At 38.6% G+C, this 23,075-nt stretch overlaps 1 protein-coding gene and 1 long non-coding RNA gene across 6 annotated transcripts in view; one reads left to right on the top strand and one right to left on the bottom strand.

The window, feature by feature from the left end:
- Window positions 1-22,190, top strand: part of CNOT4 (CCR4-NOT transcription complex subunit 4) — a 146,527-nt gene extending 124,337 nt beyond the window's left edge. For 3 of the 5 annotated variants that reach the window (XM_042925679.1, XM_042925669.1, XM_042925661.1), the window contains 2 exons: window positions 19,905-20,117; window positions 20,823-22,190. In XM_042925679.1, the coding sequence (XP_042781613.1) occupies window positions 19,905-20,117; window positions 20,823-21,124 (515 nt within the window). In that variant the 3' untranslated portion in view covers window positions 21,125-22,190. The remainder of the gene's footprint in view (window positions 1-19,904; window positions 20,118-20,822) is intronic. The other 2 variants (XM_042925697.1, XM_042925686.1) reach the window with 1 other exon arrangement.
- Window positions 21,293-22,816, bottom strand: LOC122212058. The gene is made up of 2 exons (XR_006198962.1): window positions 22,395-22,816; window positions 21,293-21,372 (listed from the first exon to the last, which is right to left on the bottom strand). It is a non-coding gene; the product is annotated as an uncharacterized LOC122212058 (long non-coding RNA).
- Window positions 22,817-23,075: the final 259 nt, after the last annotated feature.

Genomic DNA, 23,075 nt, shown 5'->3' with positions numbered 1-23,075 from the left:
TCAAATAGGTATGGTCTTGTATGTTTCTCTGGTTGTGCACAAAGCATCAAGGATAGACAAAGCAAATATTGAAAGTTTGGTTAAAAGAAGAAGAAAGGGATACAAAGATACTCAAGAAGACAGCATTGAGGGGTGCCTGGCTGGCTCAGTCGGTAGAATGCAACTCTTGACCTCGGTGTCATGAGTTGAAGCCCCACATTGGGCCTACAGCCTACTTAAAGATTGTAGATACGTAGATACATAGATAGATAGATAGATAGATAGATAGATAGATAGATAGATAGATAATAAAAGTTTAAAAAGAAAAGAAGACATCATTGAAACACCTAATCTTGTGGTCAAGAAGAGAAAGAACCATTGGTGTGAGGGTGTTGAAGCGAGTTCAGTGACTTTAGATTTTGGTGAGGATAAAGAACAGGCATAGTGTTGTTAAGGGACTGACAGATTAGGAGACTGTGGTCAGTATGTTGACCATTCAGTATTGAGCAGTGAGTGCAAACCAAGGAAAGGGTGGTAGATAAATGTCTAACATTCCCCCTTTGGAAAGGTGGCTGGCTTTCACAACCCCTGTGATCTCTTATCTACTCACTTTTCTTCCAGTCATTTCTTGAGAGTAAGAATGCAGACTGCATGAGAGAGAACTGAGAAAGCGTGATACCACTTCGTGAATCCTGGGTCAGGTTTTTGTAAGTCAGTGACCCAAAGGAAAACGTCCACAATGGAATAAACGTTTCTTCCTCAGCACAGCAGGGTGTGGAAGCAGAATGTAGGGGAAGGCTTGGGAAGAGCCAGGGATGAGACCGGACAGGTATAGGTGAGCCCAGTGAGTGTGAGGGATAGTAGACCTGTTTCATGCTGTGGAAGATTTAGAGGCAGTGGGTGTGGCATGTGATGAGGCAGAGTTGAAGAGCCCATGTTACAAGTGTAAGCTAGTTTCTCCCAAGTGCAAAACTGAAAAGAACCAGCTTTCCACTTACATAGGGAAAGTTTCTCTTCTTACTTGGTGGTACTGGGTCATTCTGCTTTATATAGCAGATTGGAATTAAGTACTATATTTTTGAAGAGTAGCAAAGAAATTCAGAACTTTATCATAGAAGATTATAAAAGCATTTTGACAGTTTGCCCCTCCAGAGAATATGCTATGTGAATAGATATAAACCTGCAAGTTACTGAACTAATCTACTCTTAAGGTTTGTACACTTAGATGTGACCTTTAGGAAAAATTGCTGAAGATAATAGTGAAATAGGGATGGAGATAGAGATAAATGACATTTTTCCCTCATTTAATTAATAGCAAATACGCCTAGTTTGGAAGCACTCTTAATTTATTGACATTAAAATATTTTTCATTAAGTCGTCACTGGACTTGTTTCATATATGTCGGCTGAAATATCAACTATGACATGTAAAAGTGGTAATACCTGAAAGGGCAAATCATTGCTCAGAAATACTGTTTGTGAAACTGTGCTGATGGATCGAGAAGCCACTGCTGCTTAGATCTTCTTTCTGCCCTGTGATTTGCTGCCACGAGTATTATTCTTAGCAACCATATATCGCTGGATATACCAGGCTTTAATGCCAGTGGAACTCTCTCCAAAGAATTATCCTGAGAGTTCAGAATTCATAAGGGGAATCTGTTCTGTTCCACAGTGTTTTAGAGCATCTACCCTGGGTTCGAGTTCCACAGAAATCTAGTCTGTAACTGCTAGTTACCTAGAACTGAAGACAGGCCCAAGCAATCTAAGCTACTTGAGAATTGAACTGAAGTACCTGGAAGTTCCACGAAACAGCTGGAAATAGCTGTACTGAAAGAACCAGTCCATTCTTTCCAGGTTCCTTCAGACCATACTTCCTAAGGCAGCCATTGACTTTACTTTGTTCTTAGTCCACTTGACATTTTATGATTATTCGAAGGGTTCCTGGAAGCTCTAAGTGACCCAGGAAAGCACCGCGCTTAGAACAGTGGTTTTGCTCCAGCTCGTGTTTGGTACCCAGGCCCACTGTTGTGCTCTTTTAAAAAGCAACACCACAAAAGCTTTTTTTCCCCCCCTCCATAAAATTTATAAAGCCTTTAGAGCACTCAGTACCTTTTTTTGTTATATTGAGGTGAAACTCACATAACATACAATGAACTGCTTTAAAGTGTACAATTCAGTGGTCTAGTACTGTTCTTTATCTCCGTGTTAAAATAGCAAAATAACGCACTCCAGCCGTGAGAATTTTGACCATTCCTTGTGGGGCTGTGTGCATCTCATCTAGTAGACTCGGTGTTTTTACCTTATAGGCCGAAAGGCAAATATTAAACCTTCAAATACTGCATAACTCTTCACAACAGTATTACCTAAGCTGTGGGTAGAACAACTTTCATAGACTGCCCTTTCAAAAGGGGGAAGAAGGCAAGGAGCTGTTAGGTAAAAGAGCTTTAGTGTACATGTTTTCCTGAGTAGGTACAAAGGTTTGAAGCACCTGTCTGAATAGTTTTCAAATGGCAATAATAATCTCTGTGTCTTTGTGACATTTGATTAGTGTTATGTAAGAAAAGGTTTGCTTAGCAAAGGTATACTATAAGCGTAGCTCTCTCTATGGATGTGAGCTTGAAAGTGTGTGTGTGTGTGTGTGTAGGTTTATACTTAGTAATTTTCATTTAAATCCACTTGGTGAATGTAGCAGAGGAAAAAGTCTCAGGCCATTTTTCTGCTACATTTCGTATTTATTCCTGCTATGTTCTGATTAATTCATGTGTTTGGGATAAGTGATGCATGTATAGTCTGTTTCTAAATTTATTTTTAAAGAAATACCCTATTTAAATGCAGTGAGGTTATAGTGTGGGTGCCCATCTCACCTCTGGCCATATTTTATATGAACAAATATTTTCATAGCTTTTTCTAATCAGATTTCACTCTCACTACTAAGCATACCCATCCCATGTTACACTCTTTGGGAGAACCTAAGGAAAGGATAGTAAGAAAACTTTGTATTAGAATAAATTTCAGAGCTTTGAAATCTGTGACATCGTCTTTAACAATCTGCCTTTTAAAGACTAAGTAATAATGATAATAATAAACAAGGCTCAGAAGGATTGTGATTTGCCCATAATCACTTTCTAAAAACAATTTAAAGTTCTCTTAGCCCTCACCATCTGAATTTGCTTTCATACATGTAACTCAAGGAGAAAAAAAACCTCAAGATTCAGAATATATCTCTTCTCTAAACTTTGTTGTGTCTTACAGTTTGATTATTATAGTAGTACTCGCAAGTCAAGGGCTTTCAACTGTGAATGTCAGTGCAAATAATGAAGTCTTTCAAAGTGTCCATCTACTGACGACTGTTATCACAAATCCTGTAAGTTGTGGAAACCTGTGTTAAATGTGACCCAGTGATCTTGGAGTAACTTCAGTGGGGGTGGTGGGGGGGTGCATAACCTTGCAGGTACTCTCAATGTAGACTTAAATTAATTACCAATGTGAGAACTAAAATAAAGGGTAAAACAGAGGTGGAATTAAATTTACCCAGGATTTTCCTGCAGTGCCAAAGAGCATTTAAGGACCAGCATGCATGATCACTAGACTGGTGACATCTCTAATATGACAGAATGAAAAAAAAAAAAAAATCTTACAGTAATGGCACCAAGATGTACTACACTCACACTAAAGCTGTCATCTCAGACTCATCTTGAAGAACTATATGCTACACCATGTAAAATGATAGCATATCTGCTGATGTTTTCAATCAAGGAGGTTGTTGTTTTCAGCATAATGAAACAGAGGGAAAGCTCCACAAGGATTTAAAGATGATAATACCATCACCATCTCCAAGAAGAAATGCAGCAAAGCTGACTGCAATCAACTTTTGTAGCCTAGTGCGGTTTCCTTGTATGGTGAGATCTTATCCCGAGGACTATGCTAACATTTATACTCTGTTACTGGCCTTGCATACTGAAATCGTGTATCTGTGGAGCAGAATATAGTGATCTGGAACTTTACTGGGATGTTTTTAAACATTGTTATTTTATATGTTGGCCCTTGTAAGAAGACTGACACCCTGGAGCTGTTTATTTTTTTTTTTTTATTACATCTATACGTTGAGTATCCAGCTAAAGGTAAAAGAGGCCCAGGGTTATAACTTCATCAAACCAAATAGGAAGTTTTCTTACTGGCCTTCAGCAGAATGTTGGGCTACGTACCATTGTTCCACTTATGTGAAAACATAGGTTTTAATTAAAACTTAAAAATATAGATTACTGGTAGATCTGCCCTAGCAGGCATCCTTCCAACCCCCAGCTTAGGGTAAGCTTTACTACCAGGTATGTTTCCTTTTACTTCCAAGCCATTAATATTCATCACCTAATGTAACTGTGGTCTTTCCCAGACCTGGATAGGTATAACATATCTTGAATTTTAGTGTAGTCAATACTGTTCTGTGTAAACTCCAAAGACCTCACCTATATATTAAATGAGAGTTGATTGGAATGAAGCCTATTACTAAAATAAGCAAAGTCTCATAATTTCCAAATAAATACATCCATTCCTGCAACCTTTATTTCATAACACACTTCCAGGTTTTAATTCTTGACCACCATGAGTCTTCATCCAATACCTTGTGTTCATTTCACTGTCCAGTTTTTTTCTTTCTTTGGCCAAACAAGAAAATCCTCTTTCTCCGTGTAACGTTTCGCAGTTAGAGAGGGAGTTCTCAGCTCGATCTTCATGTGTACTCCCTGTATGATTTCCCCACAGGATCCCTGACAGGCCTCAACTTTCCCTTTTCAAAGGAGAAAGCTGTCTCCCTCTCAGGCTGCTGAGTGTTTATTCAGAGTCTCTGTGATCAGTTACCTCCTAGTTACCTCCCCGGTAACCAGTCTATCACCTTTCAGCTCATTTCCAAACTGGCATTTAGTTTTAAGTGATCATATATCATTTTTCTTTTCTTTCTCTCTTAAAAACAGCACATTTGAACAGAAAGCATAGTCTGAGTTTTGGAATAGACTAACAACCATTGTACTGTTAAATGTTGAATTGATAGAAGATTTTTGATGTTGTAAGACCATATTATCCACTTTCCCCAACTTCTGAGTGATCCTAGCTCTTTTAAAAATCATTTAATACTTCTAGACTTTATGACTACGATTCCGTGTTTTACAAATATGTGTAATTTTTAATTAAATTTTTTTCCACTGAGATGTTAGTTCTAGTTCAGTATAAGGTTTCAGGATATGGTGAAATAAGAATTGTTTCTGATTTGAATTTGAGACTGTATTCATCTGATCTTCTTTGCTTCCTGCCTTCTTCACAGTAGGGCTCAACATTGAGAATTGGTTTCTCAAGACCATCTTTCGCAATCTTTTTCAAATCCAACTAGAATAAATCATAGCTAAGGATGAGCACTTAAATAAGTGTATATTTTAAATGATTTTTAAACTAAGGCCCCTTAGTGGACTGGTGGTGAGCATTTGAGTCATTTAATTCATCATGGTGTTTTGAATTGTTAATCTCTACAGGAGTATTATCTTTTGTAGATCCGGAAAGGATGTGTTCTTATTAAGACTAATTCTTTTTAAATTGAGACATCATTTGAGAATTGGAAACACAGAAGTTTTTAGTTTTCCCTAGTATGTGAATAAGTGGTAAAGAGGAGGAAACAGCAAAATAGTCTTCTTTTTTTTAATTAGACATTTCGTATAGCTAAAATCGCTAAATTTTAAAATATACATGCTTGGTTTGGAAATCAAACATTTATTTGTAAAAGAGTCCCAAACTTTAACAAACATCTCTTTGCTTGTAAATAGTACAATGAGGAAGAACTCTTAAGGATGTGTGCTTGCTTGATCTGTTGGGTTGGAAATGTTTATCACCATAATCATCACCATGACTATACCCATATCTGTTTCATTTAGTTTTAGTATAAACTAATGAGAAAGCTATTTCATTTCCTGAATTTTTTTTCCTGGAAATTAAAAAATAAAGTAAATTATTGTTTTAATGCCTGAAATGATACTTTCTAATCGAAGCATGAAGTCATAGCTGGGTTATGAAGAATTTGTCAATTAAAATCATGTTTCAGAAAATGGATAATTTTAGTCTTTTTTGGGAATTTTTCTGACTTTGATTTAAATCCATAAGATAGGAGCCGTCTTTCAGAAAGAGATGAGACTGATCTTCATTGTCAAAATAAAAGTAAGCTGTGTAATTAAATGGACAAAAAACTGGGTTTGGTGTTTTTAATAACTTTTAGAAAATTTAGAAATCTTTTAATTTAGAAAATTATGAATATAAGAGATCTTAGAAATTTCAGTAGACACATAACCATATGGGGATTGCCTGCATAATAGGTAGCAAAATACTTTGGTTATGAATGCAAACTGAAGAGGAACTCCTACACCCATAAAAATGTGTTATTGGCGCTGAACAATCAAAAGCTATCACTGACTTTGTTCAGAATGGTCAACCTCTAGTGGACCACAAAAGAAAACAAACAAGCAAACAAACAAGCAGAACAGCATCACTTTTAGGAAAGAAAATGATACAGAGTAGACATTCAGAAAATGTTGAATGAAAGCTAATGGTTGAGAGAGTGATATTGGTGTCTGATGACTTCTAGAGGCCTGCAAAACCTGGGTGTGCTTTGTGTTACATGGGGACTTTTAGAAGATTAACTCAGATTCAACTGCACATGAGTTACAACTTACCTCTTGGTTGTGCTGTGCTCTTCTTCAGTGTTGATTTCCCTCACCACTCCACGATCAGACCTCTCCTTCTGTCTTCTTTATCTCGGAACCGTCGTCTTTGTCTTTCAACTCTGGAAACCTCAGCTCCTGACATTTACTTGTTTCCTCTCTACCACTCCCCCAAAACACACTCTCACAGTTTTTTAAATGCCACCTAATAACCTAATAACTTTCCTTACTTCCAATTTTTCATTTGTGAAATGTGTCTCTGTGTGTGTGTGTGTGTGTGTGTGTGTGTGTGTGTGTGTGTGTGTATAAGTTGTACATCTTCCCCCTTACAACAGGCACATATACACAATTCAGAATGTCTCTACAAAATATTTTTTTCCCCCCAGAACTCTTCATGAGTAAATGATGAGCCGTTTGGGGAGCTCAATACTTTCTTAAATAGAGAGCTCTTTTAAGGGCAACCTCTGACACGTATTTTGACTGGACAATGAATGCCTTTCTTAAAAAACATAAAGCTCACACTTCAATAATCCAGATGTGATCAGATAACAGATCTATTTTTATCATTAAAACTACTTTTGTTACCCATATTTACATAATCCTTAACAGTTTACAAAGTCCTTTATAAAAATACTCTGTGGAGTGGGTATTACCTCCCTTTTGTAAATGAAGAAACTGAGGTTCAGAGTGGTTATCACTTGCAATTTGCCTGTCATATAATTGCTAATTTAGACATTGTACATCTATTTACATGGTCTTAATGTTACCATTTTAGAAAATCCATTACCCATTTGTCATATCAAATATGAGCCTATTGAGTAAAACCACTAGATCCTTTTTTCATACGTATGACTCGTTAGAGCTCTTTCATCCTGTACTTTCCTAATGCATTTGTAAAAATCTGGACATACAGACCTATTAAATTTTGTGTTTAGATTTGGTGTAGTTAGAGTATACTCTTTGTGTATCACCATCTTACAGGTTTGTCTAATGAAGGAACTATGACTGTAAAGAGATAAATGTTATTGGTAACATTATTAATAACATTTGTGTGAAGAATTTGATGATTTTTAATTGAATAGTTGTTTTATTACTGATTCTGCCATCTCTAGAATTTGCTTTCATTTGCATATTTAAATTAACTTTGTAGGTTTTGGTGAGCATGAAAAAAAGCATGGAATCAAAGATAAGGGAAGCAGTATCACAGAAACATTATTTTTAAAAAATTCTATTCAAATTCCAGTTAACATACAATGTAATAATAGTTTCAGGTATACAGTATAGTGATTCAACAATCCATACATACATTTCCATATGTCACCCAGTGCTTATTCCAAGTTCAGTCCCTAATCCCCATCACCTATTTAACAGCCCCCCCCCCCGCCCCCACCTCTTTTCTGGTAACTGTCATTTTGTTCTCTATAGTTAAGAGTCTGTCTGTTTTCTTGGTTTGTCTCTCTTTTCTCTTTTTTTCCCTTTGTTCTTTTGTTTCTTAAATTCCACACATGAGTGAAATCATATGGTATTTGTCTTTCTCTAAGTCGCTTAGATTAATATTCTCAAGCTGCATCCATGTCTTTGCAAATGCCAAGATTTCATCCAGCCATGTCTTTGCAAATGCCAAGATATCATTCTTTTTTTATGGCTGGGTATTGTTCCATTGTGTGTGTGTGTGTGTGTGTGTGTGTACACGTGTACACAAACACACCACAACTTCTTCATCAATCTGTGGACACTGGGTTGGTTCCACATCTTGGCTATTGTATATAATGCTGCTATAAACATTGAGGTGCATGTGTCCCTTTGAATTAGTATTTTTGTATTCTTGGGGTAAATACCTAGCAGTGCAATCGCTGGATCATAAGGTACTTCTCTTTTTAAATTTCTCAGGAACCTCAATAATGTTTTACTCCGTAACAGTGGCTACACCAGTTTGCATTCCCACCAACAGTGCAAAAGGGTTCCCCTTTCTCCACATCCTCGCCAACACCTGTTTTTTCTTGTGTTTTTTATTTTAGCCATCCTGACAAGTGTGAGATGATATCTCATTGTAGTTTTGATTTTTGCATTTCCCTGATGATGAGTCATGTTGAGCATCTTTTCATGTGTCTGTTGGCCATTTGTATGTCTTCTTTGGAAAAATGTCTGTTGATGTTTTCTGCCCATTTTTTAATTGGATTATTTGTTTTGTATGTGTTGAGTTTTATAAGTTCCTTATATATTTTAGATACTAACCCTTTATCAGATAGATATGTCATTTGCAAATATCTTCTCTCATTCCTTTTAGTTTTTTAGTTTTGTCGATTATTTCCTTCACTATGCAGAAGCTTTTTATTTTGATGTAGTTCCAATAGTTTATTTTTGCTTTTTTTCCCCTTGCTCAGGAGACATCCCCAGAAAGAAGTTGCTATAGCTGATGTCAAAAAAGCTATTACTGCCTGTGTTCTCTCCTAGGATTTGTATGGTTTTAGGTCTCACAGTCTTTAATCCATTTTGAACTTGTTTTTGTTTTGGTGTAAGAAAGTGGTCCAGTTTCATTCTTTTGCATGTTGCTGTCCAGTTTTCCCAACACCATTTGTTGAAGAGACCATCTTTTTCCCGTTGGATATTGTTTCAGTTTTGTCAAAGATTATTTGGCCATATAATTGTGGGTCCATTTCTGGGTTTTCTGTTCTGTTCCACTGGTCCATGTGTCTATTTTGTGCTAGTACCATACTGTTTTGATTACTACAGCTTTGTATTATAACTTGGAAGTCCAGTATTGTGATGCCTCCAGCTTTGTTTTTTTCAAGATTGCTTTGGCTATTTTAGGTCTTTTGTGGTTTCATAAAAATGTTTGTTTGTTCTGGCTCTGTGAAAAATGCTGATGGTATTTTGATAGGGATTGCATTGAATGCTTTGGGTGGTATACTTTAACAATATTTGTTCTTCCAGTACATGAGCATGGAATGTCTTTCCATTTCTTTGTGTCATCTTTATTTTCTTTGGTCAGCATTTTATAGTTTTCAGAGTACAGATCTTTCACCTTTTTGGTTAGGTTTATTCCTAGGTATCTTAACTGGTTTTGATGCAACTGTCAATGGAATAGCATCACAGAAACTTTTAGGCTGACACACAGTAGATTCTGTGAAAAGTCATCTAAACACTGCTGTTTCCCAGTGCTACACTTCACATCTTGTCGCAAAAGATTACCATCAGAAGACTTACCAGCAACTGCTAAATTCAAGATACATAATACTTAGGATATCCTAGAAAGCCCATCCAGAGAATAAATTATTTTGATATGATTGGATCTTTCTGGAAATGCATTTTGGCTCTCATCACTTTATTCCATTTGTTTTATGGAATTGATGTGTCAGTGGGACGGAGATACGGCTGGCCTTAAAGTCTTGAGTTTGGGCAGGCAGTAGAAGAAAGAGAACATGGGACAAAGAAGGAGGACATTTCCAGTGGAAAACAATTGTCAGGAGAAGCTGCCTCCACGACTACCTGTTCTGCTTCAAAATTAAAGTTTAACTTCCTGAGTATTTCAGTTGGAAGGGACCTAAGGTTCTAGCCAAAATGCTACATATTATTTTCCATGGAAAATGTCCCAAATGCAAGCTATAGAGGAGCAGTGCTTGTTAAACTGTTGATTTCTAAAGAAATCATCCAGCTCCTAATCTGTTTCAGAATTTTCCCAAGAACTAATTATAAGCATGTAGCTTCTAGAATCTGCCGTCTTCTCCTTTTCAGGCACTTAACAGTGGTTTTGTGATCACATCTGTGAGGATTAATTCCCTGGAATAGAATTCATTTTGCACCTAAAGATTTTAAACTCATTTAAATTGAGTGAATGTGTTTTTGTTTTTTGTTTTTTGTTTTTCTACTGTCTTTGCATCTTTACTAACTTACAGTTCTCTTCACGTTGCTTAATCTGTCCTTTCTGGTTTGAGGATTGTGCTCTTTTTGTAAAGAAGATAGAAAAGAAGCAAAATAAGCTGGGACTGCATAGCTCTGCCTTCTCTTGGGGCTTAGCGTTGTGACATCAGGCTGAGCAGTGGCTTTTCCTACTTTTCTCCTGTTCCAAACTTAGCTTTTTCTTGCCTTCAGCATTTTCAACAAGCTTCAGATCATTACATATTCTGATTTTAGTCCTCAAGGATTATGACACTCTTATATACAGGTAGGTTTTTTACCTCCATCCATCTTTTCTAAGCTTTATTTTCAAATCTAATACCATGTGATTCTCCCAGTGCAACAGCTGGTTCCTTTAGATTTCTCTTCAATTTCTTTCCCTTATTAGAATCATTTATTCTTGTATAATCAGAAAGTCATATTTTGGCATCTTCTGTGGCCTGTGAATCACTGCCTCCTATAACCATGGGACCACCCTGAGCCATCCTTTTTTTTTTTTTTTTTTAATACCTTTTTTGGAAAGCTGTCTTCTCCAAAAACCTGGAAGCAAATGTTCAGGGCTCTTCTATTAGGAAACATTAAATACCTGTTGAGGTCCAGGTTCAGGAACTGTTCACTATATGCAAAGAGGGTTAAATCAAGCCCCCTTTCCTGGAGGAGCTCGTAGTGAATTAGAAGAAAGCCAGTACATAAACAAGTAATTGCAATGTACTGTGGTGATCGCAGAAATAGCCAGGATGCCTGCCATCCAGGAACTCAAATCTAGTTATTCTCTTTTCTTGTTGCTGTAAATCCTAAAATTACATCACAGACTCTTAGGCTTGTGTTACGTGCACAATAGCCAACTGGTTCTTTGATGGTCAGGAAGTCAGTTTTACTAGGATTATTTTCTTCTAGCAGATTCAGATCTCGGACGTGTTAGGGTAGTTTACACACCCCCATGTCTGTATAGTTTTGTCATTTGTCTTGGCGAAACCATATTCTGATGATCACTATACCCTCTCCTGGATGATAAGCCCTCTCGATCATCCTTGGGTCTCTTCACTGTGCTTCGTTCTTGGTGCTCAGTTTTGTGTTCACTTGACTGCTTTTCTTTACGCTTCCAATTTTCAGATTTTATAGATTTCTTATACTTGATTTCTGTCCCTCCCCATCCCTTAGCCCTGTTGCTTGTATGTCCTAGTTCATGTTCCATCTAATCCAGGCTGTAATGCTTCCAAGAATGTATTTATCTTTTGCATTAATTTTTAAGTGTATTTTTTTCTCATTCTCTATATAGCTTTCTATATAGAAATCTTTCCGTAAGTATTTTTCCATTTTTTACAAACAGATTCTTCTCCCTTCGATCCTTCCTAAGACAAACATCTGGATTTTTTTTGGTTCTCTTTAAATCATCCGATTCTCCCCTAAAACAGAGTTTCAGAACATTCTAGTAGAGAAAAAGTTACATACACATTGTGTAAAACACATCTACTTGTAGTTCGAAATGCTTCTACTGTATTTAGATCAGCTGCTCCTGCTACTCTCTGTTCTGTATGAATGCCCAGTCCTCTTCACTAGCAGCTTCTGTTGCCCTGACCTTTTCGGCTCACCACCGTTTATCCTGCACTCAGAATGGCACAATAGTCCATTTTCTTCTTTATGCCCACAGGACTTTGTTCATACCAGAAGAGCATTTATTGTCATCCGAGCAACCCTTATTTAATCTTGGTGCATTGGATTTTAAAAAATGCACATGCCAGTGCACACACATCTCAAGCACTATTGAAAACATGTCATCATAGTGGCTCCTTTCCCTCAGTTTACATGCACAGAAGCCTTTTGGCCCCCCAAACCTAGCTGATTCCTGCTTTCAGAAAGATTTGCATCTATTTGGAGAGAATGATTTGATTCATAGCATTCTACAGATAGGAATTAAACAAGCTTTCTAGGGGAAAGTGATTTTTCAGCTCTTCTCAAGTTCGGTCTTTGATTCAGCAGATATCTTGAAGCACATCAGGTTTCTAAGACACTGAGCAACGTGATGAAGCGTGTATAAAATGTGCCCTTACGGGCCCTGCCGTAGACTTGAGAGGTGTGAGTACACGTAAGGGTGAACAGCAGCCACATTGGTGTCACAGCACAGTTTGCTGCCCAGTGAGTGTGATCCAGCCCGCGAGTGCTGTTCTCGAATGGTCTGAGCGGAAGAGAAAAGACTTAAACTTTTGGAAGATTGAGTAAAAATTAATTGAAGAGATCGGGAAAGCATTCTAGACCAGGAGAAAGGCACAAAGTAAAAGCAGAGCCCGGGAAGCCCAGGCCATCTTTAGCTGGCCCTCTCCTGTGTGTGTTATTTCTGCTTCCTTCTATTAGTAGTAATAAATTTTGGTTTTTGTATTATTACTTTTTTCAGTTTCTTCTGCCCTCAAGTTTTTTTCTTTTGAGTTCTTAGAATTTTTTCACTTAGTTCAATCTCTACCTTCAAATCTATTAAATCCTTTAGTTTTTTGTGCCCCAGAAAATCCACTCTGCAGTACTGGTCTGCCTTGCTTTATAATAAGCATAATCCTAGAAATTTGAGTGGCAGTTCTTTTTGTTTAAGTAGAATAGTATTTTTTCATAAACCTGAAAGAATTTATTCACAAAATAGTCATTTTCCCTGCAAATCTTAGTTAATAAATTGAAATGATTTCTGTGGCTCACCTAAAAAGTACAGCATGCCGATATGATAAAGCTCTCTTTCATGTTCTGGGAGGAGAAATTTTGTAGGCTCTTTAAAGTTTGGTTTAACACATAGGGCAAGCATAAGTCATTTATATTTGAGTTGCTTAGAGATATGTCGAAGCTGGAGAAAGTTTTAGGCTTTCTTAAAATCATGTACTGATGGAGACGCATTCCAAAACTGACGGGAAATAATATATGTAACAGGGTGAGGTGGGAGGGCTATAGAGAGGGGTAGAGTGCCTGAGACGGAGTGACTGTGTGTGTCCTTCTAAAAATGCATGAACATTTGAGAATCCAACTGGCAAGGAGTAACCACAGTGGGAACTGGATTTCAAATGTACAATCGCTTGTACCAAGAAAACTTTGTTTCACTAAGTAACCTAGCCACTGGAGGGAGCCTTTGACTTTAAACTATAGCGGACAGCAGTAAAAGAAAGGAAGATAAAAGCTTTTAGGAAAACAAGATCAGGTTGCCAATTGAGGCTTTGAGGAGTAACCAAAAGCTTTAAATAAAGCTAAAAAACTGAAGAGCAAAATAAACTGATGGGCATATCTGGGACTCTCAATGACTATTGCCCAGTTGGGGTGGGTTTGACCACTGATAGAAATTTAACTTGAAATTCAAGAGGTCTCTCGCCCTAGGGGTTGCAGGTAAGAATGGAGTAGCCTAAGGCCAAATATGCGGAGAGGCAGGCCTCCAAGAGGAGACAGAAAATCCTGACCTGGTGGTCCAGATTGTAGTAGAGGAAACAAATACTTGGGATGGCCTTTTGTTTTCAGGTTCCCTTGTGTGTTTTATCTCCTCATGTTGTCATTAGACACAGATCTTCTGTCTTCATGCTTAGCAGCAGGTACTGGTTTTCAAATGCAATCTTACATGGCACCCTAATATGTGAGATAGATAAAAGCAAGATGGGGAGATGGGGGGAGGACAGGTCGTCCTGGTCCCCTGTCCCCTCGACTTTCTCCACAGGGGCTCCTGAGATGGTTTTGCAGGCCGAAACCAATTTGGAAACCAGTCTTCGGGGTGAAGATTTTATGCAAACTTGAAAAACTCATTAGCTTGCCACCAGTGACAACTTACAAAGAGCAGATTTGCCCACAGTTTTGCTATCTGTAGCAAAGTTTTCAATTCATAATGATGAACACATTGCAGTGAAACTGAGGAACAGAAAGGAAAGAAACCCACTCAGCCACTATAATGCTGGGTGTTCTTGCCTAAGCTGTTAATCTTTTCCTGCTTTATGATTTTCTGTGAAAGATCTGATGTCAGAATACAGCTTAGTTTTATTTCATAATATGCTCGACCCTCAAATAACACAGGGGTTAGAGGCACTGACCGCCCCCGTGCAGTTGAAAATCTGTGTATAACTTCAGACTCCCCCTCCCCAGACTCAGCTATTAATAGCCTCCTGTTGACCAGAAGCTTTACCAATAACACAGTCGATTAACACATATCTTGTTTGTTATATGTATTATCTATTGCTTTCTTACAGTAAAGCAAGCTAGAGAAAATAAAATGTTATTAAGGAAATCCTAAGGAAGAGAAAATATATTTAATAGTGCTCTACTGAAAAAAAGTCCACATGTAAGTGAACCCGTGTGGGGTCAGGGTCAACCATGTAGCCATTGCTTATAAAACATGTCTCTTCTGTACATCCTAGTTAATGGTTGGACTAGTCTGGAGTTATGTAAAAATACCAAAGATGCTTTCGACCTGTTGTGGATGTTTCAGGCTCGGGGTGTCTATGTAGTAACAAAAACAGCTCCACACGTGCATGACTGCCCTTGTTCTTTCCCCCTAGACATTTCCATAAGTGTGCCTCACTGGCCTCTCTTTTTACTGAACTTGAGAGCATTTAATGGTCACGTACAACCCTGTGACATTTCTTCTGTTGCTCTTCCGGTGATGTTGAACTTTTCCCGTATTTGCATTGTCTCACTGTCTAGACTTTAAACTCCTTGAGAACAAGAGACAAGAGTTTTAAGTTGTTTGTTCTCCTTGCATACCGTACGCCGTCAGTAAATAGTTGCTTTGACTTCCGTCTTGGCAGTCTTAACACATACATGTTATAATCTTTGTTGTTGCCCCAAACTGGATTTGTCAACTTGCTTCGTGTGCTGTGATCAACTTGTTAGGGACTGGGTGTTAGGTAATCAGCAAGCTGGCTGAATTTTAAACATAATTTCTTCTTTCTGGTGTTCTGATCCACGGAAACAGTATACTGATACTCCTCACATCATGGCATATGAGAATGTAGTATGTGGCATCTTGAAGGTACTTTAAATTGTGTGTCTTTGAGTTCTATACTGAAAAATAAAACTACTGCAAACAATTTGAACTGCTTTCCTGCCCTCAAATTATTTAGTCCTGTAAATAGTGTTTTGTTGTACGTATTTGAAAATTATAATTAGTTTTTTTAATATTATAAAACATTTAAATGTTGTCAGCCATCCTTTAAAAATGTACGATTCTTCCCGGAGTAAATACTACCACTAATTAAATACAAGTCAGATAGTATCATTTCTAATATAAAATATGTTCACTAACTTGATTTTCATTGTACTTTCCTTGTGGAAAGTTTAAGGTACTTTCCCGTATCTCAACCTTGCAGTGTTTTGGTGAGAAGGCTTATCAGCTCAGTCGACTGACTACACAGTCCCTCTGTGGAGATGCTGGGTGTTATCCCTACATTCTCGGAGGAGACTGTTTGCACAGAGCCCGTTTCTGGCAAGTGAGGAGTCCTCTGCCTTGTCTTTTTGGAAAGTTTACTGTCTATTCAGTATTGAGTACTAATAAAAAATAGTTGTTAGGCAAGTAATAGATGGGCTTCAGATTGCTTTCCCTTCTCTCATTTTGTCCCTACAAGAAACTAGGGCAGATATTATTCCTACTTACGAAATAGAGTCCTGGGATATTAAGATACTTATATGCCCAAGGTTGTATTAATTACCATGTAGAGCTGATAAATACAATCAGTCCATCTGTAGTCTTCAGCCCAGTATTGTTTTCCATTAGATCTACTGAGTTGTACATACTAAATTGCACCCCAGTGTGAAGTCCTATATCAATAAACAGAAATGAAGTTGCATCAAGTTGAGTCCACTGGTCAAAGTTCTGGTACTATTTTAAAGGGAAACATGTATTGAGTGGGATTTTTTCAGAGCCCTAGAAACTAAGGAACCAACTTCCTTTGTGTCATTGGTTCTCAACCAGGGACCATTTTGTTCCCCTAGGAGTCATTTGGCAATATTTGGAGATACTTTTTGTTGGCAGAACTGGGATGTATGGGCTCCTAGCATCTGGTGGGTAGAGGCCAGAGATGCTGCTATACATCCTGTAATGCATAGAACGACCCCGCTTAACAATTATGTAGTCCAAAATGTCTGTGGTGTTGAGGTGAATAACCCCTGCTATTGTATATTGCAAAGAATGGATTACCAGAGGCCCTTGTTGCCAGAACCAATTGGAGTCCAAGGCAGGGAGGGAGCGGGTTGGGGAAGGAGGTGATTTCAAGTATGGCTGGACTGAGAGAGCTATTTTGATGAAGTTAGGCTTTAGTTAGTTTCCCGTCCCTTGCCTGTTCTTTATGCCAACACTTGGCATAGCAACAGGGGAGAAAGCTGAAGAATATTTCTCTTCTAAGCTACTTGGGAGTCAGTGGTCCCATTCCAAGAGCTAAAGATGTCAGTCCGCTTCCCTGTGACACTTTGCAGCTTCACTGTGAACCAGTCGTGCATGCTGTCCAGGTCCTGAGATGCCTAGATACATGACTTTGTTTTTTGGCAAGATTGTAAGAATTATAAACTAGCTTATTTATTTCTCATGGTATCTTATAATCATAGTTCACCTGGGATGATATGAGTTTCTCACTGTTTCTATATCAGGTGGCAAATGTGAGTTTCTTTGGCCAACAGAGAGTTGACCCTTAAACATGTTACTTGGGGTTAGGGGCACCAACCCCCTGCATGGTTAAAAATCCACGTGTAACTTTTGACTCCCCAAAACTTTACTAATAGCCTGCTGTTTACCAGGATGCTTTACCAATAACATAAACAGACAACACATATTTTGTATGTTATATGTATTATATACCGTATTCTTATAATAAACTAAGCTAAAGAAAATGTTATTAAGAAAATCCTAAGGAAAAGAAAAATACATTTATAGGACTGTACTGTATTTATCCGAAAAAAGAATTGCGTGTAAGTGGACCCATGCAGCTCAAATCTGTGTTGTTCAAGGGTCCGCTGTACTCTTGCCTGATTTCATTAGTCTAAAATCAGGGAAACATGTTTTTTAAAGTAGACTTTATTTTTTGGAGCATTTTAAGTTTACAGCAAAACTGAATGGAAAATGCAAAGTTCCTGTGGGTCCCCTGCCCGTGAACAAATGTCTTTTGACTGGATTGCAATACTAATTTTCAAATAAACTTTATATAAATGCAGATATTATTCTGTTAATGCCAAGTTAGGGGTTCCTTGGTTCCACTTCTCACTAAATCTAAAGCAAAAGTAAGGAGAAAATTGGTATTAACTGAGTCATGGGTATTTTCTTTTTCTCTATTCAGTGGGAAAGAGGGTCTCAAATCATCTCTGCAGTCTTCTTAATTGACTTTAGCTACCTAGGTCAAGAGCATTAGTCTTCCTCGGAATTTTTCCACGTGGTTATACATCATCTTTTTATATCAGGGGGATTTTATTTCCCTCCTAGGAAGCTTTCCTTGTTTAGAGTTCCGTTTCTGGTTAATTGAAAACCATTTTCAGTTATTCCGTCTGACGATTTGATCACTTTAAAGGTTAGAATGTGCCATAGTCAGCAAACCTTCCTGTACTGGAGAGTATTTTAGAACTTTGTTGCTTTGTTACTGTGAATTGCCTCATGCAGTTGGGAGTCAGGGTGAAAATGACTATTGCATTGTTGATTAGAAATCCCTCCCACCCCCAGCCTAGCTGCAAAGTCTACTCTGTTTATTCAGCCAAAATATTTCTCTATCCTGCTACTCATGGCCAGTGGATATATTATATCCACTTATTGCTGTGTTTTCGATTGTGCCTTTTTTAAGTCATGGGTCTTATAGATCCATTAAAAAAGGCAATTAATAGTCTATACGGTGTAGATCAAGAGAGAGAGAGAGAGCTTGGTGTTATTAAGAAAAAACAACTCGGGGTCTGGGTTCAAGTCTTTATTAGTTATGTGACGTTGAGCAAATTATTCTGGAGTGTGTTCATCTGTTAAATGGAGATTATTGTCCCCGTTCCGCCTACCTCACAACACGAGGGCCAAACGAAACAATAAATAAGTGTGAGAGAGCCTTGTAAATTGTACAGCTCGGTGCACGTGTAAAGATGCAAACAGGAGGCGCCTTAGGAAACTGCCTTGATTGTGAAATGAAAGTAGGTTTGAAGAATTTCTTTTCCCTTGTCTTGACTTGTCTGAATGGCATAAATTGCCTTTTCTTCATCTTAGTAATTCAGGGATGACTTTTGTTGGGTTTGGTTGTAGTTTGTTTTTTTTTTTCTTTGTATGAATAAGGCCAGTAGGGTTAAATGCTTCACTTGCTGAAACATGATACATAGAACAGTAAATTGGTGCAAAGCAAAAGTATAAAAAGACAATTCTACATTCACCAAATAGCACAGACCACCTGCTAGAATCTCATCATCATCAGTGGAGATTGCTTACCAATTCTCTGCTCTTCTCAAAAACCTCAGTTGGTGGTTTGACCTACATTCCTGTTTTCAATTAAACCATTACCCTACCACCTACACTTCACCCATTCCCCTCCAACCGATGAGTTACCGTATGTGGATTCTGGATGGTCGTAGATCAAGTTTAGTTACGACTTATCAAAAGCCTTTTTACATTGATGTGTCTTGTCAAGGATGACACTATTCATAAGTAGAACCAGAGAACTGACTGTAGGACTCCAGGACTTGAGTTTTAAATGATCGGTAGAGCTGTTGGAATAGGGCAGGCAGGCTGTGCTGGAAATTATCCCATCTGAAAGGTAGCTTAGCCCCTGCCTACTCGGCCTTTATGACTAATGGAAAAATGCTCTTTTCAAATTCAAAAGCCTATTCATTACTGCCTTTCTCCTCTGAAATGCATTACCAGTTTTATCATCAGGAAGAACTTAATTATTTTTCCTTTTCTATTGGCTTATGTTTATTCTTCATAAAAATGACTTTTCTTCCACTTAACGGGCTCAGAAATAAGCTCCTATATTGAACTTTGCAGGCTTGATAGCATAAATCAGCTCAGCTGGCCAAATGCCTCACTACCTGAAACTTCATAAAGTGGCTGAAACTAAATTGTGCTCTGGAGCATTGAGTCTTTAAACCGGCTTAGTGATTTACAAACGCAAAATGGTGAAGAGCCTCTAAAAAGGACAAGACGCTCCCTCTCCTGATCCTTGAGCAAGTTCTTCCTCACTTATTTCAGGGGCTCTGAGCTCACGAGAGAAATCCTAACCCAAGTTTATCTTGCTAGGAAAATCCATCTTAAATGCTCAGTAAAGAAAGAATAATTCTTCTCCCGCTTAACCACGAAAGAACAACATCTGTTTCTAACGTCAGCTTTTTATTTTTTTTTTTTTATCTTTCATTTTTTTGTTGGTAAATCTCCCAGACAACAGCAGTTCTGTAGAGAGTTTAAATATGAAGGAATGGCAGGACGGGCTAAGGGCACTTCTACCCAACATTAACATCAACTTTGGTGGACTGCCCAATTCTTCCTCCCCCTCCAACGCCAACCACACTGCACCAACGTCCAACCCCGCCACCACCGACAGCCTGAGTTGGGACAGCCCTGGCAGCTGGACAGACCCAGCCATCATCACAGGTAACTTTCTCGCTCCTTCGGCTCCACTGACTGCCATCCATTTGGTTTTTAGCACAGATTAAACGCAGACAGAGGTCTCTTCAACATCGGCTTCTTTCCACAAAGCCACACACGTGGGGTGGCCTGTGTCGTTCTCTGGGGTCCTGCAGTCTCGGTTAGCTGTGTTGGCCTCGTTGTATCAGAAGGCATTTGGTGCCTCGGTTGCTTCTCTGGGTGTAAGTGGTGCTAACGTCTGGCAGCACGTGCGCATGTTTCAAGTCTCAAAGAACAGAAGTGTCTGACTTACCCTTTGAAAGGAACATACTCCACTTTTGAAAATAAAGCTCTCTATTATAAGGCTATCTTGTTTACGTACCCCTGTTAGAGAAGGCGAAGCGCGATTGGGAGATGATGGCATACAATTCTGGGGGCTACTTTCCGCAGCTCTGCCTCTGTGACAGTGGGGGACGATGTCTGTGCCGCTGAAGGAGAGGCATGGGTGTCTCTAGCAATGAATCATGGTCCTTGTGGGCGGAGGATTCAAAAGACCATAAGATTAAAAAGGTCTCCTCCGGAAGGAGTTTAAGATTTGTAAGTTTTGTTTCTTTTTGGATAAACTAATCACCTGAGACATTGTTTGTTTGTTTGTTTGTTTGTTCGATGGGTTTCTTACTCCTGTTTCACAAACTCACCATTTCCCCCCTTGTTTTTCTGTTCTCTCCTTAGGTATTCCAGCAACTTCAGGAAACAGTTTAGACTCTCTTCAAGATGACAATCCTCCACACTGGCTAAAATCCCTTCAGGCCCTCACAGAGATGGACGGCCCCAGTGCTGCTCCGTCGCAGACCCACCACAGCGCCCCCTTCAGCACACAGATCCCTCTGCACAGAGCCAGTTGGAACCCCTACCCTCCTCCTTCAAACCCTTCCAGCTTCCACTCCCCACCCCCAGGCTTTCAGACAGCCTTCAGACCCCCCAGCAAAACCCCCACAGATTTACTACAGAGTTCAACACTGGACCGCCATTAGGGAAAGAGGAGAAACCATTAGAAAACGCAGGATTTGTCCCGCCCTGTTTTCTCCCTCTCGGCCCACACCCACAGCTCCCTTCTCATTCTTACGTTCTGAAGAATCCAGTTCCCGATCAACTTTTTTTTTTCTCCTCACCCCCAGATTCAATGCGATCACAGGGTCATTACCATCTCTTTTTTTTTAATTGTAAAAGTTTCTGTTGATCCAGCATTTGAGTGACACTGTTGAATGTTTCCTAAAAATGCCTTTTTAAGGAGGGACAAAAAAAAAAAAAAGAAATCAAAGGGCAGTCTCAATACTTAGAAAATTACTGTTTGTCTGTTGCGCATAATAATGACATAATCTGCTTAGCAGAAAATGACGATTAATCTTTAGGAAAGGTCAAGTAAATGCATTATCAACTGCAAAAGTTTTGAAAACCAGGTTAATTGAAATGAGATTGCTAAGTGCATGGGGGAAAGCAGTGGTCCTGACATCCATCTTGTATTCAGCTTATCACTATTGCAGGGAAAATGCTTTTAATTTAATTTAATTTTTAATTCTTCCGGCAAGTTGATGGAGAGGACTTGATTGTGTCGTTAAGCAAAAGAATTTATTGGAAGTTGATGGAAAGACAAATTGATCTGTAGCAGTAACTGGCCTATTGCTAAAGAGTTGATAAGGAGGGGAGAAGTGATTTTTTTTTTTTTAAAGGAGAAAAAAATTTTTGGCTTTAGATTTAAAGTAAATTCAAATGTTTTAAAGAAAAAAAGTATTCACAGATTTAATACCTATGCATAACATAAGAGCTGAAATATAAGTGATTTCTTCGGTCTTTCTCCTCTGTCAGAATCTTTTTTTCTTTTCCCTTAAAATTCGCCTGACTGGGGCACTCTGAGATAGCACTGCTCTGGGGCCATCTGATCACCATCAGGAGCAAATCTCTGACCTCCTTGCCTGCAGCTTTTACTTAACCCTGTAGTTTCTGGACGTTTGTGCAGTATTGAAAAGACAGGAGAAAAGAAAACAGAAACCTGGTTATAACCTGACGCTAAAACTAAAAACAAGGAAATGTACCTCTTTCTTCAGAATTAAAACTAAAATCTTAAATAAAACAGAAAACTTGATGATGACCCTTGGGTTGTTCTTGTTTTTGTTTTTCCATTTTCTTATACGTGAGCTTGAGACATTTTGCAATAGCAGTCGTCAGATGTTTTCGTTGCTCTCCCGTCGTCAATAATAGGAAAAATGGTACAGAAGAAGAGATTAGAAAAAGAATTCATCTTACCGTCGGTCTTTGCCATCTTTGAACATCAGCCCGTCTTGTCCTCAAGACTTCCTCTCCTGGTGGCTTTCGGTAGAAGATAACTTCCCTGTGCTATTGTACTATGCAGGCCAGACCTCACCCGAGAAGACTCGTGAGCCAGGCAGGAGCAGATGGGCTGATGATGTGCCGAGACGGTGGTTGGCTTGAGAGGCCTGGAGGGAGGAAGAGCCATTGTGCTGTGCAAGTAGCAGTTCTTGTGTGAGCGCCATGATAGGAAAGAGATTGGGAGAACGCTGATGTAGACATCCCACAGACACCTCTTCTGTGACCAACCCATTCCAGGGAATACCCAACGGTGGGGAGAGGGTCACATCGCTGACTAGCAGAGGGTGGGGGACAGAATGAAATGTTCCCTCCCAGGTTCTTAAGAATCTGCGTGGTTTGCATTTCCTGGCTTGGACTACATTGACAAGTCCAAAGATGGAGTTTGGGGATTTTCAGCACATGATTCATTAACGGAATCTTTGTCAAATGAATTAAGTAGGTCTTGTAAGTCATGCATTTCACATTGATTTCTTTTTCTTGCCTATACTTTGTACTTCAATTTGCTACCAAAAACCTAAATAAATAAATAAATAAATAAATAAATAAATACGTAAATAAGCAAAAAACACAAACACACACACACAAAAACAATTTCCA

This window comes from Panthera leo, chromosome A2, assembly GCF_018350215.1.
Source record: "Panthera leo isolate Ple1 chromosome A2, P.leo_Ple1_pat1.1, whole genome shotgun sequence".
Taxonomy (NCBI): Eukaryota; Metazoa; Chordata; class Mammalia; order Carnivora; family Felidae; genus Panthera; species Panthera leo.
Note: the sequence above shows the minus strand (reverse complement) of the source record. Positions and strands in the feature narration are given on the sequence as shown.